The 19209-nt window shown below is 45.9% G+C and overlaps 1 protein-coding gene across 2 annotated transcripts in view; it reads left to right on the top strand.

The window, feature by feature from the left end:
• The window catches only part of SDK2 (sidekick cell adhesion molecule 2), a 764937-nt gene that overhangs the window by 531705 nt on the left and 214023 nt on the right, over positions 1 to 19209 (top strand). For both annotated transcript variants that reach the window (XM_088474541.1, XM_088474538.1), the window contains exons 11-12: positions 3583 to 3750; positions 12215 to 12317. In XM_088474541.1, coding sequence (XP_088330667.1) covers positions 3583 to 3750; positions 12215 to 12317 — 271 coding nt within the window. The remainder of the gene's footprint in view (positions 1 to 3582; positions 3751 to 12214; positions 12318 to 19209) is intronic.

The following is a 19209-nucleotide window of genomic DNA, read 5'->3' as shown; positions in this document are numbered from 1 at the left end:
GTGTGCAGCCTCCCAGTCACACCTCTCAGTATACAATGAAGTGCGCAGCCTCCCAGTCACACCTCTCAGTATACATTGTAGTGTGCAGCCTCCCAGTCACACCTCTCAGTATACAATGTAGTGTGCAGCATCCCAGTCACACCTCTCAGTATACAATGAAGTGCGCAGCCTCCCAGTCACACCTCTCAGTATACATTGTAGTGTGCAGCCTCCCAGTCACACCTCTCAGTATACAATGTAGTGTGCAGCATCCCAGTCACACCTCTCAGTATACAATGTAGTGTGCAGCCTCCCAGTCACACCACTCAGTCTACGATGTAGTGTGCAGCATCCCAGTCACAACTCTCAGTATACGATGTAGTGTGCAGCATCCCAGTCACAACTCTCAGTATACGATGTAGTTGGCAGCCTCCCGGTCACACTGCTCAGTATACAATGCAGTGTGTAGCCTCCCAGTTACACTGCTCAGTATAACTATACAATGTAGTGTGCAGCCTCCCAGTGACACTGCTCAGTATACAATGTAGTGTGCAGCCTCCCAGTGACACCTCTCAGTATACAATATAGTGTGCAGCCTCCCAGTCATACTGCTCAGTATACAATGTAGTGTGCAGCCTCCCAGTCACACTGCTCAGTATACAATGTAGTGTGCAGCCTCCCAGTCACACCTCTCAGTATACAATATAGTGTGCAGCCTCCCAGTCATACTGCTCAGTATACAATGTAGTGTGCAGCCTCCCAGTCACACTGCTCAGTATACAATGTAGTGTGCAGCCTCCCAGTCACACCTCTCAGTATACAATGTAGTGTGCAGCCTCCCAGTCACACCTCTCAGTATACAATGTAGTGTGCAGCCTCCCAGTAACACCGCTCAGTATACAATGTAGTGTGCAGCCTCCTAGTCTCGCAGAGCATTATACAATGATATATGCAGCTTCCAAGACCTGGTGCTCAATGTACAATGATATGCAGCAGAGCTTCTCAGCATTAGAGAGAGTGTGTGTGTATGCGTGCGTGCTATATGGAGAGTCATTTCTAGTCTGTGTAGGAATGATAAGGCGATCCTCAGTTCCCCAGCCTGTGTATAAATCAAATGCTTCTCATTTCTAGACAGCTGAGCCACCCAAACTACAGCTTCAACCCTCTATTCCTTTGTTAGTAAAGCAGAACTGTGTTGTGACATATGGCAAAGCTATCTTCCTATATGCACAGTTGCTGTACAGCTCTGGAGAAGATATACACTCTGTGTCAATGTACTTGCCACCTCTAAACATGACTAACTCCTGTAACAATCCAGATCTGTCCTCCATTTACGTCTGAGAGTGAGCAACAAAGCTGTTGCTGTAAAGATTAATGCTCTAAGAGCAGGGGATGGGAAGGGTTAAACCATTTTATATATCTGTATGGTTTATGACCTACTGGTGTTTCTTTAATGGAAGCCATGGCAACTGGAACATCTTTATATCTTCCAGTTTAATAGAACATGTTAACCCTCCAGCGATTGCATTAAAGGCAAAAAGGAGACTGAGCCATTTCAATGGTTAAATTTAGACCTGCTCCCACCTAGGATGCCGGCTGTGCCCGAGATGATACAACAAAATGCCTTTGCCGAGGAACCATAGGTTTTAGATAAAAAGATTGGATAGAAAATAATGGCATAGTCTGATTGGCAGTGGCGTAACTAGGGTATTTGGAGCCCAGGGCAAATTTGAAAAGGTAGTCCCCCCCCCCCCCGTCCCCCACCCGCGATATGTGCGCGCGCCAACGGCGCGCACGTAGAAAAAAATGGGCGTGGTCACTTAAAAATTGGGCGTGTCAACATGACACACCCCTTTATTTTCACGCTGAACATTCCTATCCATATGCACCTTAACCCCAGTAGTACCCCTTGTACAGAACCACAGTATGCAGTTGTGGTCCCTCTTATGCAGGCCCATAGTAGTGCCCCTTATACAGTATCCCCAGTAGTGGTCCCCCTTATACAGCTCCCAATTAGTTCCCCTTACTCAGTGCCCCCAGTAGTGGTCCCCCCAAATGCAGTGCCCTATGTAGTGTTCCCCCTTATGCAGTGCCCCCAGTAGCAGTCCCCACAATGCAGTGCACCCAGTAGTGGTATCCCCTTATGCAGTGCCCTTTATATAGTGCCCCCAGTAGTAGTCCCCCCCCCCCATGCAGTGCCCTTTATATAGTGCCCCCAGCAGTAGCCGCCCCCCCCCGCATGCAGGTTTCCCAGTAGTGGTCCCCCTTATGCAGGCACCCAGTAGTGATCCCCCCTATCTAGCGCCCCCTGTAGTGGTCCCCGCAGTGCCCCTAGCAGTAAGCCCCTTATATAGTGCCCCCAGCAGTAGTCCCCCCCCCTCCCATGCAGTGCCCCCAGTAGTGGTCCCCCTATCCAGTGGTCCCTGTAGTGGTCCTTCCTGTTATTGCCCCCAGTTGTGGTCCCCCCAGTGCAGTGCCCCTAGTAGTAGGCCCCTTTTATAATGCCCCCAGTAGTAGTTCCCCCCCCCCAAGTAGTGGTCCCCAGTTGAGGTTCCCCCTCCCGATTAAGTGCCCCCTGTAATAGCCCCCCCCAGTAGAGGTCCTCCTAATAATGGTGCCCCCAGTAATAGCCGCCCCCAGTAGAGGTCCTCCTAATAATGGTGCCCCCAGTAATAGCCCCCCCCCAGTAGAGGTCCTCCTAATAATGGTGCCCCCAGTAGTAACCCCCCCCCCAGTAGAGGTCCTCCTAATAATGGTGCCCCCAGTAGTAGGCCCACCCCCCCCCCGTTGTGCCCCCACCCCAGTAGAGGTCCTCCCAGTGGTAGCCACCCCCGTTGTGCCCCCAGTAGTGCTGACAGGTTTTTAAACATATATATATATAAAAACATACTTACCTGAATCCACGCTGCTGCTGCTCCTCCAGTCCGTGACGCCGCTCCCGCCGCCCGCCAGTCCTCCCACGCTGGAGCACTCAGCATAATGGGACAGACGTCATGACGTCTGTCCCATTACCCACTGCAGGAGCCGGACGGACGTCCGGCTCTTGCAGTGGGTGCTGCAGCAGTCAATGAGAGTCTCTGACTCTCATTGGCTGCTGTTTAACACACGCATTGCCGCCAGCGCTGGCGGCGATGCGTGTGTTATGCACAGCCTGAGGCTGCCTCCTGGCGCTATTGGGCAAGCGCTCAGGGGGAGGGAACGGGCTCAGGCGTGCAGCACAGGACCGGCGCTGGAAGCCTAGCACCGGTCCTGTGTAAATGTGTAGCGCTGACCGCACTCATTGCAGTCGGCACTACACTGGTGGCTAACTAGGGCGGGCCGGACCGTGGCCGGTGGCGCCCCCCCCGCGCCGCCGGTCCCACGGCGCCCAGGGCACGCACCCTGCCCGACCCCCCCTAGTTACGCCACTGCTGATTGGCCTTGGCGGGTGTCCGCCTTTACAGCAAGTCTGTTGCACACATAGGGGGTACAAGTAACATATCAAAATGATAAATACTTATGTAAACATATGATGGAACTGAGGATGTCTACAAGAGTATCCAATAGGAATGAGAAGCTCTTTGTATAAATTATGTATTTTTGCTTTTTTCTCTTTATCCCTAGGTGACAGGATCTTGGCCAGTGGATCAATTCAGCTGCCCCGCTTCACCCTACTAGAATCCGGAAGTCTGCTCATCAGTCCTGCCCATATATCAGACGTGGGCACATATACCTGTACTGCCACCAATTCTCGTGGTGCTGATGATGCCTCCGCTGATGTTATTGTGTGGGGTAAGAGAAATGTCTTCCATTCATCCTAGAGTCAGTAATGAAATATACTTCTGTGAGAAGTTGCCACACAGGGCCATATGTAATATGTAATAGGGTAAGAGTTTAGTAAATGTTAGAGTTTAGCAGTAAGCTCTCACACTGTTTAAACTCGGCCAATGTAATAGAGTACAAGAACATGCAAACTCACATGTTTTTAGACTCAAAAACTCTCACGATTAAACTCTCATCCAGATGTTGAGCTTTATCTTCAAAATGTTCCCATTTTCAAGATAAAGCTCGACCTATGTGAGAATTTACTGCTATACTCTCACATTTTCTAAACTCTCACCCTATTACATTTGGCCCACAGTGTTTAGCTGCTAGATCCTGCCTGAGTTGACGTTGTTTATTATTGTCATTTGGAATAAAATGTTTTCCGTGCAGCTTGATACTGCTGTTCTTATGTTCTCAAGCTGTCTAGATAATTCAATTCTGCATGGAGGTCACGCTACTTAATGTTGAAAATAACAAGCGGCTACACAATTTGGTGGATATCTTTTAGTGCTGGAAATTAGAACTTCTGATAGATACAAGCACCCTGGCAGAGGGAGAGAGCCCTTAGCTCTCCAAAAGTAGCTGGTACATCTGTTATAGTTAGAACATTTGAGAAGCTGTTTAACAAGAGCTGAGATGTTGCTGACTTGCTCTAGCAAACAATTGTAAGGGAAATTCTGAATCCCCCATTGGGGAAAAGATAAGGGTTTATTAGTGGTGTTGACTTAACAGCATAAAAAGAGTGCTAATTATAGTTATATGCACTTATTTCTTATCACCGTTGCTTATTTTCTATGCAATCCAAATAAACCTTAAAGATAATTATTGCAATATGCTGCCAAAAGAGAGATTATTTTCCATACAAATACAATATGCTAATGACTTAATATTCTCGGTAAAGCACCACAGAATATGTTTGCAGTATATAAATAACTGTTAATAAATAAATCTGAAAATCACTAATATTAAAAGAAAACCAATGCAGCTTATACATTCTTTTAACAATTTAGCTTATCCACAGATGTTTATGTGTTTATGGTAGTTTACGTATGAGTTCAGTTGTATATGGCTGTTAAGGGTTGCTGAAGACCAGATTGGACAAACCCAGGTAGACATTCCTTTTTCTGCCTACACCGCTGTAGCAGGAAGGATCAAATGAGATGCCAGGAAGCTGTTTCTTGGGTTTCTATAGAGAGTGACTCTACTGTAGTAGCGTTTTACCTTCTCTTTGCCTCTCACAAATAATGTTGCTTCATCTGATCGCTATACTCTGTCTATGATGACAGAGGGGAAATTTGCATGCCTCATCTGATGTTTTAGGGATTTCACACAAGTGCAGTAACAGACATTCGTTCAACATTAACATTAAATGTGGCTCTGAATCAGGCCCTATACAGCTCATCCTATAACTTTATCTTAGGTGGAACACCAGAGGCTTAAGGGAATTAGGTGCCCATCAAGCCTGTTTTCTTCTTCAGGGTCCATAGGGAGTCCACAGGGATACCATGGGGGGAAATGTGGTTGGAGTGATCCAGGCAACAAACAGTTAAGCTATATGTGTAAAAATAGGCTTATACTGTCATTTATGTGCCTGCATTTTTATGCTGTGGCATAGCATCCAGATTTAATGTCTCCATGCCCTTAACATTTTTGCAAATGTGAAGTTAATACCTTAAAGAGTCAATTCAAGGTTTTTAAAAACAAGGTCTTCCAAAAGGTACATAAAAAATAAGTTAGGGTAGACTTACCTTTGTTAACTCTCTTTAATCAAGGTCCATAGGGTCCACAGGGATACCATGGGGGAAATGTGGTTATAGTGATCCAGGCACCAAACAGTTAAGCTTTCAGCTCCCAGGATACCTCAGGTCCTCCTCCACAAAATACCCCGCCCCTGGCCACAGGCATTCAGTTTTTTCATTTGGTGCGACAGGATTCAGATTCATCTTTATAACAGGGGGACTGCTCAGGCAGTCCCAAGCTTTTTATTTTATGTTTGATTTATTTTTTACTTCAGGGCAAGCAGTGCTAGGCGTCCTAAAGGATGCCTGTGCTGCTGCTCCACCTACCCCCGCCAGCGCCACAACACTAGTAACCAGACTGGTGATTTCGGCGGGCACCAGCATAGCTTGGCTAGTGGCGATGCTGGTACCCGGGGCTGCAGCCGGAAACACAGGGACACAGGTAAGATGCGGAACCACGTGGCAGTCCGTACCTCCGGCGATAGGAGACCTCTGGGAGGTTGCTGCAGTGGGGCGATCGCTGCATCCGCTCCCCCACTAGACCTCTGGGGCAAGTCAGTCTGGCGTTGGGGACAGTGACGGCGGCATGTTATAAGGCCAGTGCACCTCCTACCCACCGCTATAAATGAGACGCCCAGCAACCACTATCGTTGTTGTGCTGAAGCTGCTGGTCTCAGGAGGTTTTGGGTCTAGTCTCCCTGTATACCTCTCCCCAGAAGCCAGGTTATACAGCGCTCAAAATCCTACCAAGCCTTGTGTTTTGAGTAGTTGATTCAGGGCCCATTGCAAGTATATTGTATATGCATTGTATGTGACTCTTGCTGGCTCTGCTGTGTGGTTACTGCCTTTACTGCCTTTATTTTTATGTACTATCAGGTATAACTATCACTGCTATTTCTCCTCAACCCTTTGCTACAGGTGTGTGGGTAATATATATGTTTGTTTCTTTCCCAAATTGTACTTCACATTTATTGTTTGTGAAGGCAGTCACATTTGCACTTATTTATTATGTCTAAGAATAAGTGTAAACAGGAAACTGGCCCACGTGCTGGTTTCATATAAAAACTGCTTGGTGGGCTTGTCCCCTCAGGACTTTATACAGCATGGTTTGTGTGCTGTTTGTTATAAAGAACGACCTCACCAGTCGAGTCTACCAGCCCCTGTACAGGAGCCATCTTGGGTGTCCTCTTTGTATCAGGTTTATTACGCAGCTAGTGGACCATTTGGCTACTCCCACACTGCCTCCCATAATGGGATACCCACAGCAGTTCCAGCCTGCTATGTTTGTCCCCCCTATACATCCTTCTTGGATGGATGTTTATGCCCGTATTTTATGCCCACCCAAGTCAGAATATGGCTCAGTCAGCTGCTGCGATTCAACAAATGTTGCAGGCGAACAGACCAGTAGCCACTAAAGCACCTAAGCGGACGATATCATTTTATCAGTCTGCTCAGCATGTAGATTCAGACGCATCATCTGAGGAGTCAGATGATGCACCAGGTTCTTCTCCAGGGTCTATCTCAGTAGAGGAGGACCATCCCTCTACAGTGGATGTCCCTTCTTTGGTGAGGGTAGTCAAATCAATCTTAAATATAGAGGATGATGAGTCAGCTCCTAGACTTAAAGCTCCAGTGTTTAAACACCTGAAGGTGGTAAAAGCTGAGTTTCCTAAGTCTGAGCAGCTCACTGAACTTATGGAAGAAGCATGGAGTACACCGGATAAATGGTTCCATGTTACTAAAAGATTAGCATCTGTGTATCATTTCCCACCTACTGATAGAAACAAAATTGGCTGCGCTCAATCAATCACACTTAGTGTGTATATTATAAACCATACTTAAATATGATGTATAAAAATATTGTAATAAGACAATCTCATACACAAATATAAAATATTTAGAACCTAAGAGGAACATATATGTGTTCCTACTATAAAATGACATACTAATTATATGTTTTGTATATATATGTATCAGAAAAATGAGATTTGATGGGTGTAATCAGTTTTCCTGGTTAGATTGTTACCAGGTAAAGGAAAAAAATGTGTCTCTTAAGTGAAGATACGCTGTATCTGTGGCAATTTTAAGACTAGTGCAACAATTTAATATAATGTTGCTATATTCTGCAACACGGAATGAGCTCACCCGATTTTCTGGCTGATATGACAGCCTGTGATCTGCAGATAAAAAGTCAGTATTCCACGTATATTGCTGTATGGATCCCGGTGGATGCAGCATATACCTTCGTGTGCCTGTCACTGGATAGAAAACTTTCTCCCTTTCATCGCGGGAACTCTCGGTGGTATTGCTCCGCTCCTTGTCAGGTAGTGTATAGCTACTGACGGAGCCGCCGGCCGGCTTGGCTGTGCATTCACTTAGGAGCGGGTGCCTGCAGTCAATGGAATGACGTGACCCCCGATGGGGACTTCGTGCCGGTTTGTATGTTATCGGAATCTCCCTGTTGGAGAGGGTGATAGGCTGTATAATGATCTTGGATAATGGGTCCGCTCAGAAGGAAAAAAATGTTGCTTCAGGAATCAGATGCCACAAGTTCAGCTGTGTTTGCTCAACGCGTTTCCGTGTGTCTGCACACCTTCGTCAGGAGCAATGTACGAAGTGGCAAGTCCCTCGTACTGTGGATGCTCATGTGACACATTTAGTCAGGAGTGCTACGTTGCTTATCCCATCAGCACCTTCCCTTAAAGATCCTAAAGATAGAAAGCTTGAAACATCTTAAATCAGTGTTTTCATTGTCTGGAGCTGTTACTCAGCTGGCTGTGACTGCGGCCTGGGTATCCAAGACTGTTGAAGAATGGTCGGGGGGCATTGAAATATATTATACCAAATGCTACCAGAGAACATACTGTATATCTCCCACATATGGGAAAAGGCCTGCTATTTGGGAAAAGCTTCAATAGATGCTGGGCTCCTGGCTTCTAAAGCATCGGCAGATTTGGTTGTTGCTCATAAAGCCCTTTGATTAAGGTCCTGGAAAGCAGATGCGGGATCCAAGAAGGCTCTGGAATCCTTACCTTTTTATGGAAACATACTTTTTGGAGCAGAATTGGAAAAGATAGTGCCTCAAAATATGCAGGTCTGCCATCAACAGCTATATAAAAGTCTAGCTAAAAGTCTAGGCAGTCTTCTTTTCAGTCCATTCGCCCTCAGGGAAAAGCAAAAGGACAGCCTTTCTCCAGACTGTCTATTTCTCGCAGGACCACCAAGCAGCAAACTAAGAGGTCCTGGCCAGTCAGACGTCCAGCTTCCAAACCGGATGACAAACCCTCTGCCTGGTGGGACAGGCCTCCTCCTAGGGGATCCCAGGGTGGGAGGCCGACTTCTTCACTTGTGCATCAAGCAACAACAGACGCCTGGGTCCGAGAAGTGGTCTCTCAGGGGTATGCCCTCACCTTCTGGAGGCAACCTGCCCAGATCTTTTTTTTTTTTTTTACAACTCCCCCATCAGATTCCCTCAAGGCTTTGGCCCTCCAGGACGCCATTTACTCTCTGCTGAGGGCAGGGGTGATAATCCTGGTTCCTGTGGTTTAACAAGGAAGGGGTTATTATTCCAATCTGTGTTTGGTTCAGAAACCAAATACTGTAGGTCTCACCAACCTATTCTAAATCTGAAAATCCTCAACGGGTTTATCTGTACCCAAGTTCTATATGGAGACTCTTCAATTATTTTGGTGATGGAACCTGGGGATTTTATGGCTTCCCTGGACATTTAGGACGTGTATCTGCATCTATCTATTACGCCATCCCACGAAAAAAATTCTATGGTTTGCTGTCCTGAAACAACATTACCAATTTCAGGCACTGCCCTTTTTTATCAACGGCCCCTTGGGTCTTCACCAAAATAATTTCTGCCAGGGGACAAGATTTCATCCCTATTTTTCTGAGTGCGCAAATTGCTCCGCAAGCGAAAGGTATCCATTCTATCAGTGATGTAGGTCCTAGGGTCAATGGTATCCACCTTTGACATGGTGGAATATGCTCAGTTCCACTCCAGCCCTCTGCAACAATTAATTCTTTCCCGGTAGAACTTGCAGTATCATCTAATATGTTCCCAGAGGATCCTTCTCACTCTGAAGGTTTGTCTCTCTCTCTCGTGGTGGCTACAAAAGGCTCATCTGAACAAGGGTCGCCCATTCTGGATTCCAAACTGGGTGCTCCTCACCACAGACACCAGTCTTCAAGGATGGGGGGCAGTGACTGGTCATTATACCTTTCAGGGAAGATAAACAAATCAGGAAAGTCACCTGCCCATAAACATCCTGGTGTTTCGTGCAGTATACAAAGCGCTCATCCTGGCACAGGACCTACTCGTAAGCAGGCTGGTCAAGATTCAGTCCGACAATGCGACCACAGTAGCCTATCTCAATCATCAGGGAGACACGCATTACCTCGCCTGTCATTGACACTGTGGCTCTTGAGTCTTCCGTCTTAAGAGCCAAAGGTTTCTCCAGCTCTGTGATTCAGACAATGCTTAAGGCACAAAAACCTTCCTCTGCCTGCATCTATTACAGAGTTTGGCACTCTTTTGGTCAATGGTGTTCCCACAGAAAATATAACACTAAGGTTTTTAGGGTTTCCCGGTTACTTGCTTTTCTCCAGGCTGGGTTAGACCTTGGTCTCTGCTTGGCCACCCTGAAAGTACAGGTTTCTGCCCTGTCAGTTTGGTTCCAGCGAAGGATCTCTTTTCTGCCAGATGTTAGAATTTTTGATCAGGCTGTTCTCCGAGTTCAGCCACCCTTTGTCCCACAGGTGGCACCGTGGGATTTGTCTTTGGTTCTCAAGGGGCTGCAAGCTCCCCCATTTGAACCTCTGGACTCAGTAGATTTTAAGTGGTTGACAGCGATGACACTTTTTCTCCTCGCTATCTCCTCTGCGCGCAGAGTCTCTGATTTGGCTCTCTTGTTGCGCCCCCTTTTTGATTTTTCACAAGGATAGAGCTGTCCTCCGTACATGGGAGGGTTACTTTCCTAAAGTCCTGTTTTCTTGTGAATGAAGACATTGTGGTTCCAGCTTTCCAGTCTTCAGACCTTTCTGTGGTTCGTGCTATCTGTATCTATGTGGATCGTACAAACTCTTTTAGAAAATCGGATGCTCTTTTTGAGTTGTATGGTGTTCACAAACAAGGTTGGCCATCTAACAAACAAACTCTGGCTCGTTGCATTTGATTATCTCTCAGGCTTACATTCAGGCTGATCTCCTTGTTCCATACACGGCGACAGCACATTCTACCTGGTCTGTGGGACCATCATGGGCGTTTCGTCGTGGTGCCTCTGCTGAACAATTGTGCAAGGCAACCACATGGTCGCTGTCCGCACCTTTCTTTACGCCTTTACGTAAGGTTTTACGCCTTTTACACTTTTGCCTCTCAGGATGCTTCCTTTGGGTGGCGGAGTCTCCTTTCTGCTCAGGAGCATCTCTACCCTTAGGGGAACTGCTTTAGGACATCCCCATAGTATCCCTGTGGACCCCCTATGGACCCTGAAGTAGAAAATAAGAGTTAAGGTAGACTTACCTTTGTTAACTCTTTCTTCGAAGTCCATAGGGTCCACAGGACAACCAACCTGACTCACCTGGCTGTATTGGGTAATTTTTCTTTCGGTCTCGGATTCCCTCATTTCGTGTGAGAGTGTTTCTGGTGTACATTGTCTTTTCTTCTCCTCTTTCCTTCACCTGCCTTGGGATAGTTTACAAAACTAAATGCCTGTGGCCAGGGGCGGAGTATATGTGGAGGAGGACCTGAGGTATCCTAGGAGCTGAAAGCTTAACTGTTTGGTTCCTGGATCACTATAACCACATTTCCCCCATGGTATCCCTGTGGACCCTATGGACCTCGATTAAAAGAGTTAACAAAGGTAAGTCTACCCTAACTTATTTTTTATGTACCTTTTGGAAGACCTTGTTTTTAAAAACCTTGAATTGTCTCTTTAAGGTATTAACTTCACATTTGCAAAAATGTTAAGGGCATGGAGACATTAAATCTGGATGCTATGCCACAGCATAAAAATGCAGGCTCATAAATGATAGTATAAGCCTATTTTTACACATATAGACAACCTTTACAGATAAACTAGATAGGACCTGTGCCAGGACAGTTCTGCATTCTATGCTGCATAAAATGTCATGCTCTGTACAGTGGCTAACCCTGCTGATGCACCCGGTGCGGGTAGGTGTGGGCAGATTAGCAGTGTGCCGGGAAAAAGGGGGGGTCCCGGAGGTGCGGGTTGCCTCGGGGGCCAGTGTACTTGAAATGCTGGCTCCCTCACTGTGACAGGAGCCGAGTGCTGCACTGAGAGGGAATCTGCACTTTGGTGTTTCCCCCCCGGCGGATGACACCCGGGTGCGGCCCACACCCTCCTTGTGACGCCACTGGTCCTGTACAAGAATTGATAATAATAAATTATAATAAACAGTAATGATAGCCTTATATAAATAAAGTACTTGCGTTCTGTGCGCACCCTCCGGTGGGTGCACACAGAACGCAAGTACTTTATATATGACATTTTGTGGTTTGGTGCCTACCTCAGCATATTTCAAGTCGCACCTTTGAGTTGGAGCGCTCGTATCTCATTGTATCTTATTATTGAGCCTATGCATCTTCGCAGGTTTTGAGAATGTCATGTGAGACAATTAGTTTAACAATCAGATTATATGTATCTATCTTTTTGTCTTAACAGCTCGTACCCGCATTATCAACCCACCAACAGACCAGAGTGTAATTAAGGGAACTAAAGCATCAATGTCCTGCGGGGTGTCACATGACCCCAATGTGGCCATCAGGTGAGATACCGGTGTTCCTGATGCCACTAAAACACTCCTGTGTTTTCCAGCAAATATCAGACAAATGTTCTGCTAGTGCTACTTAAGTTCTGTCCCATTTCTAATATCGCTCTTCAGAAAATATTTAGTGTCCTTTATGAAGTGAACATAATGGAGTCTCATAATTCTCAACATTTAGACATCTGGTCAAAATAAGCCCCATTCCACCCTGATCCTCGCAGAAATGGCCACTTTTGGATGAACCTCCGACCGTTTTAAGAACAGCAAACTAGCAAAGGGCAGTAGGGAGATATGTAATTTACAGCACAAATTATGGCGTCGAGTGCACTTGGGCATACAAATAAGAAGTCCAATGGGCATTCCAGCCAACTATCAGGCAGCCATTGTTTTAGGCCTGCTCAAAAATCACCAGCAGCTTGGAACAATTTCAAATGATTTATTGCTAGCTATTTTGCCCAGTTAAATTGCTGGGTACTGTACATTATACAACCAACCCATGTGTTTTGCTACCAAACCCACAACTCGTTTTCCCCAGTGCAGTTGGAGAAGACTTGTCTTGCTGCAATTAAAAATAAAGTTATTAGCAGCTCCTGCAGCAGACGATAAATCTTTCTGTCAGTGCCACTTGAAGTCTGAATTACTCTATGGTCACTGAACTGCAGCTAAATGCATATGCCACCACAGCAGCTTGTGCTTTCAGACTCAGTTTAGTAAACCAATTGGAGAGCATACTCTGAAAATGTGAGCAGTCCTAAACAAATTTACCATGAGTGGTGCCAAATGCTCAGCCGTATCTGGAGCCAAGTCTAATATGCACAATCATATCTGGTGCCTAGTCTATTATGCAAAGTTGAAAATGTTTAAAAGCCTTACATGCAAAGCCATATGCTGTGGCAAGTTCAATGTGTAGAGCCACATCTGCAGACTTATTTAAGACCTGGGGCCTGATTCAGACCAGCTCACAAGCGGGTCAATGTTTGCCGCCTGCGCATGCGGGAGCGACTGAACTTCAGGCTTACTACAAGACGGGGCGGCTGTTGATGTTGATTGACAGCTCGCCCCGTTTTGTAGGGGGTAGTTGTGCAAAGGCAGGCGTTCCCAAAGGAACGCTTGGCGTTTGTGGGCAGCCCTACTGGCATCACTAGTGATGTCAGAAGTGGACTTCCTGCTCTATTAGAGCAGGAAGTCCACTCGTGCTTGCGGGAGGCGAGACCCTACCAGAGGGTCTAGTCGCAAGCCCGATGGTCGCGATAATTGCCACGGACTCCAGGCCGCTCGCACAAGCTGTGGGTGGTCACCCACAGCTTTGCGAGTGAGGTGGAGAAAAAAAAAAAAAACACACCCATCAGACCTGCGAGCTGCCTCCGGTAGCGAGCGGGTCTGAATCAGGCCCCTGGTTCAATGTCTTGTGTCAGCTTTATGACTGCCAAGTCTAATGTGTAGAGCAATATCTGTCTCCAAGCAATATATGTACAGATCTTACTGTCCTTCATCGACTTCCCTCACCATAAAATTCTTTCACCACTGCCTTCATACTAAATTGTGGGGATGCGGTTAATTTACCGCCGTCCGGAATGTCGGCCGTCAGAATCCCGATGGCGGAAGGCCGTCCCGGGACTAAAGATAAGCATCGAAATGCCAACGGCTATCTTTAGCCCCATGTCCGAAATCCCGACGGCTGCGATTCCTTTTGGGGATGCGGTTAATTTACCGTCGCCTGAAATCCCGATGGCGGAAAGGCGACCAGGTATTAAAGATAGGCGTCGTAATGCCGATGCCTATCTTTAGCCCCACACCAAAATCCTGATGGCCGGCATCCCGAACGAGGTAAGCCAAGGATAGTTAGGTTGTATCCGCAGGGGGGGGGCTTAGGTTTAGGCACCCCCAGGGTGACTTAGGGTTAGGTACCCCCCAGGGGAGGGTTAGGCTAGGGGAATGGGGGGTTAGGCACCCCCGGGGGGAGTTTAGAGTTAGGCATCTCCCCAGGAGGGTTGGGTTTAGGGTGTGGGAAGGGGGGGGTTAGGTTTAGGCACCCCTGGGGGGGGAATTAGGGTTAGGCACCACCCTGGAAGTTTTAGGGTTAGGCACCACCAGGGGAGGGTTAGGGTTGGGGAGGGGGGGACAGGGGAGGGTTAGCATACTTACGAGCCGCTGGCGGGATGTTCTCCTTTCAGGCTTCTGGCATTTGCATGAGAACCGACGGCTATTCAGCCATCATTATTTCATACCAATTCCAAATTGTGATGTGCATTTTGTACAGAGGACTATAAGAGCCTGTTGATTACACAGTACAAGTGCCCATTGCTATTATCCAAGCACCAAGGAACTGAGGGCCTGATTCAGAGACGGACGCTATTTGCGCTCGCTCGTTCAGAAAAAGGGGCCGGATATTTTAATAGAGCGCTCGCTCTTTGCAGTCTGTTGACGCCTCAATGTCTGAGTGAGCGAACTAAACATGCGCTCGCTATTTTGTAAAGACGCCCCCTGGCCGTTCGCATCATACGTCATCTCCGCTATTTATTAGATTACATCGAAAGGCGTATGAACTGCTCGCAGTGCTTGTGGTTGGATTTTCCTACCGCAATCATGCAAACAGTTCAGGCTAAGAGACAACCAAGTGACGTGGCCGATGACGCTGCTTTGTTAATTATGCACACCCATTAAATGCCCGTTTTGACCGTTTGGCACGCCTGCGTTCGGATCTCCACTCCCCGTTTTCAAGCACCTTCCCCTGTTACCACCCACAAATGCCTCATCCTGTCACTCAAATTAGCAGGCACTCGCTATTTTGCGAACACACGATTTCCGACCGCACTGACTGGTTGGCGCATGCGCATTACGACCCATACGCATGCGCAGATGTGCGAACATCGTTCGGAGCGAACGAGCAGAATTCAAATAGAGAGCTTGGGACCACCATGAGAGCCGAGGTCCTGGGCATTTGCCATGTCTGCACAACCAAAATGGCTGCACAGGTACTGCTGAAACTTGTTGCCATATACAGTATGTCATTATATACATGACTGTTGTGCTTGCATTGAGCACAAGGACAGATTTAATTGTATGGTCTAAGATGGTGATGTGAGGGCTTTTACTAATGAAAAATCAAAAATGTACACAGTGAACAGTGGTGCACAGAAATGTTACATATTAGCAAAATTCACCACTTGTAATCTACATAAAGCAGTCATACAGATGTGTCGTCATTCCCCGTTCTTTTTTGCGCCATATAGCGCATGGAGCAACTTATACACTCCGCCACGAGTAGTGATTCCCGGACTTTCATAACTATTTTTAAAATTTGCTTATTCGCATTGTAGCAGCATCCAAAGCCGCTGACAGTATAATCGGCACTTGTCGTAATGGAGTTGGAATAAAGTCACAGATTAAAGATAACACTGTGTGGCAGGATGCGTGGTACAGCTTACCCTCAATTTTTTGGGGGGCTTTTTGCCTAGGTTGGCACCCAGGTCGCACGCCACAACTGCATGCAGTGCAAGGAGGGTTCTTATGCATTGTACATTGTTGCATTTGAGATGCAAATAAAGCTAGGTACACACAGAGATTGCTGGGGTACATATATTAATTATTTACCTAAGTTTTAATCCGAACTCATCATGAAAACTCGACTTGGTCTTTGCTGGGTAATTTATCTTGACTTTTCTTTACCTCAGTTATATGGGGGGTTTTCAGTACCATTTAGTGGGGCCTCAGGTGCGCTCTCCTTGGATACCCGGAATATTTTTGTCCTTTTCTTTCCTCCATTCTCTTTTCTCTTTCTCTACTATTTTCTGTTTTGGTTTGCTGTTTTTTTCTTAAACCTCTAATGGTCTTCTCTACCTTTTTATATGTAAATAAAATATAAAAATGGAAGGCATTATTGGGACGATAACTGTTCCACTTTTCATAAGTTGCATTGCTACTTTTAATTACCATCTCTACACTTGGTCATACTGTATTATATATGTTATTCACTTACACGATTTATACTTTACGGTGATTACGGTTCTTTGATAAATCCTTTTTTTTTTTCTTTTTCTTTCTTTGCAACTCACTTTTATCATTATGTACTATCTCTGAGACATGTTCTATTATTTACGTATTCATTGTTCTTTTATGTGCATTTTGTGATATATATGGTTATTCCCAATTTGCACCATCATTCTTCCTAATAAAATTGTGTTAGAAAAAAAAAAAGTTAACGGGGCTAATTGGCACAGTTTGAGGATAGATGTATGTGAACACATCTGTATTATTCATATCAACTGCTGCTGAGGGGCCACATGCCTCTTTATTCCCTAGTTTGTGTTCTTTAGTTTCCTCAGTAATTTTTAAAGTCCTTAAACATATGCATTTAAACAGTAATGAAATCGGCCAAATGTTATGCTTATTTGAATCTAGAGTGGTTTTTATATTGTAGACTTGGATAACTTTATCGCTACACTCTTCCCTGATTGTAAGGTGGTTATGCTGGCATATTGTTTTATTGCCTATAAATGTGTCTTATGCTCCCATTGACTGTTTGCAGTTATGGATTCCAGACAAATCGAAACCTTTTAATTGGGTCTTTCACCCTCTCCCCCACCTCCCTTCATGTTTTCCCTTAGTCACTGTTTGTCCTTGTATGTCTTTATTGTTTGATATGTAATTACAGTATACGGATGTTTCCATGGTATCTAAGGCTTCCTGACCAATTGTTATATGTACAATCCAGGACTCTGGCACAATTTGTTTCTGAAAACTAGATGCCATGGTTCCACCAATTCTTCTGTCCTTGTTATCTGCCTTATTTCTGTTACTTTTAATAAACAGTGATTTGAAGAAAAAAAAACTATGAAATCAATAATTAAGAGACAAATCAAACCTGTCTGAAAAGTAATAAATTGTGCAGTCCCCATAATAATAGATATCACATAGTTTTAATCTACACAAATTGGCCCTTTGTATGGTTTTGTATGTAACTTATCTGATGTAAGAAGCCATTTTGTGGATGATCCACTGTTCATAAAAATTAATCCTATCAGGTCACTATGACCCAATGACCCATCTACTTTGGATGTAAGTAACAGGTAATTGATCCCTAACTTGTTTAGTGGGCCTGATTATGACACAAATGCGGCTGTGTCTTTTGTTGGTCGTCCATCTACAACATTATGCAAATGGCGCTACAAATATCTTCCCTGATGTACTTTTGTGCATATGTAAGGACTGAGATGGTCTCTGTCAGTATCTGCAGGCACTGTAATACCACCTGATGCATCTTTACACGCCAACATCGGTCGCCCTATGGCACGTGCAGGTTTTCTATATGGCCTTCAAAGAGAGCGATTGAGTATTTGTGTGTGCAAACACTTCAATGACACGCCCGCAACTCTCCCATAACACGCCCATAAGACAGACCATCTCCGTGCATCTGTTTAGCCAACTCCCAGTCACTGCCCAGGAACACCCAGCACTTTCCAAGACATTTTTGTTACCAGGATTCTCAATCGCAACAGCACGTTTGTGAGTACACTCTGTGTAACACATGTACTAGCAGAGGTTTTAGGGAATTTTGCACATACGCAGTAGCAAAATGTCACTCAACTCACTGAAGTCATTGTGTGTGGCCCTGAATCAGGCCCAATACATCTTCACTCTACCTTCCTCTTCTCTCAAAATATTTTGATGTCTTTCTGCCTCTCAAAGTACTCCCTTTCTCTCTGTCTCTCTCATATTTCTGTTACTTGCTCTCCCCCCTTGTTTGTTAACTGCCTCTTTCATTTTTCCCTACTTCTCTTGTTCTTTGGCGTTTTTCAGTTTTCTTTGCTCTTTCTTGCTCTTCTCTCACCCTCTTTTGCTCTTCTCTCACTCTCTTTTGCTCTTCCCTCACCCTCTTTTGCTCTTCCCCCATCCTCTTGTACTCTTCCCTACTCCTATTTTGTTCTTCCCTTGCACATACTTTTGCTCTCCCCTCCACCTTTCTTGCTCCAAGCTCCTTGCTCTTCTCTCCCTCCCTCTTGCACTTTAACCCCTTGTTCACGCTTTTCTCTCCCTTCCTCTCTCAATCCTTAGCTTGCTCTTCACTTTCTCTCCCTCCTCTCCATCCACCCCCTCTTACTCTCCCCCTCTCCCTCTTTCTCCCTTCCCCTTCTTCCCTTCATCTTCCTCTCCCTCTTTTTCCTGCATCCGCTCTCTCTTCTTTCCTCCACCACTTTCTCCTTCAACCTCACCGCTTTTTCTCCTTCTCCTCATCTCTATTTGTTTCTTCAACCACTTTTCTCTCCATATCCCCAGTTCTCCTCCCTCACTCTCCCCTTTCTTTCTCTCATTCTTTCCCATTCCTCTACCTCTTTTCATCTCCTATCCTTCAATCTACCCCCTCTCACTTCTCATTCTCTCCATTCCCCCTCTTACGCTTTTCCTTTCCTCTTCTCACTCTTTCACTATTCCTTTCTTGCACTTCCCCCCTCTCCACCCCTTCTCCCTTCTCCATCCTGTCCATCTGTCCCTTTCTCTTACCCTTTCTTTTCTGTCTATTTCTCCCTTACCCACAATTCCTCTCTCGCTCTGCCTCTACTTTCTATTTTCTATCTTCTTTCTCCCCACCTCACTTCCCCCCTCTCCACACTCTTGATATGTCCCCCTCCCATCTATCACACTCTTCTTTCACCCCTGCATGTGTATCTTCTTTTGCCTCTCTCCATTGCCTACCTCTTTACGTCACATTTTTCTTTCCTTTTCCTCATCTCTCTTTCTCTACCCACTCTCCATCCACCCCCCTTTTACTCCACTCCATTCCTCTCTCTTTCTTCCTTCCCCTCTCTCCCCATCATATCTTCCCCTCCACATCTCTCTATCACCTTTCTCTACCACGTCTCACCTTTCTCCCTCCATACCTATTCTTTCCCTC

Source organism: Taudactylus pleione, unplaced genomic scaffold (genome assembly GCF_031769625.1).
Source record: "Taudactylus pleione unplaced genomic scaffold, aTauple2 ptg000016l, whole genome shotgun sequence".
NCBI lineage: Eukaryota > Metazoa > Chordata > Amphibia > Anura > Myobatrachidae > Taudactylus > Taudactylus pleione.
This window is presented reverse-complemented; position numbering and strand designations above follow the sequence as displayed.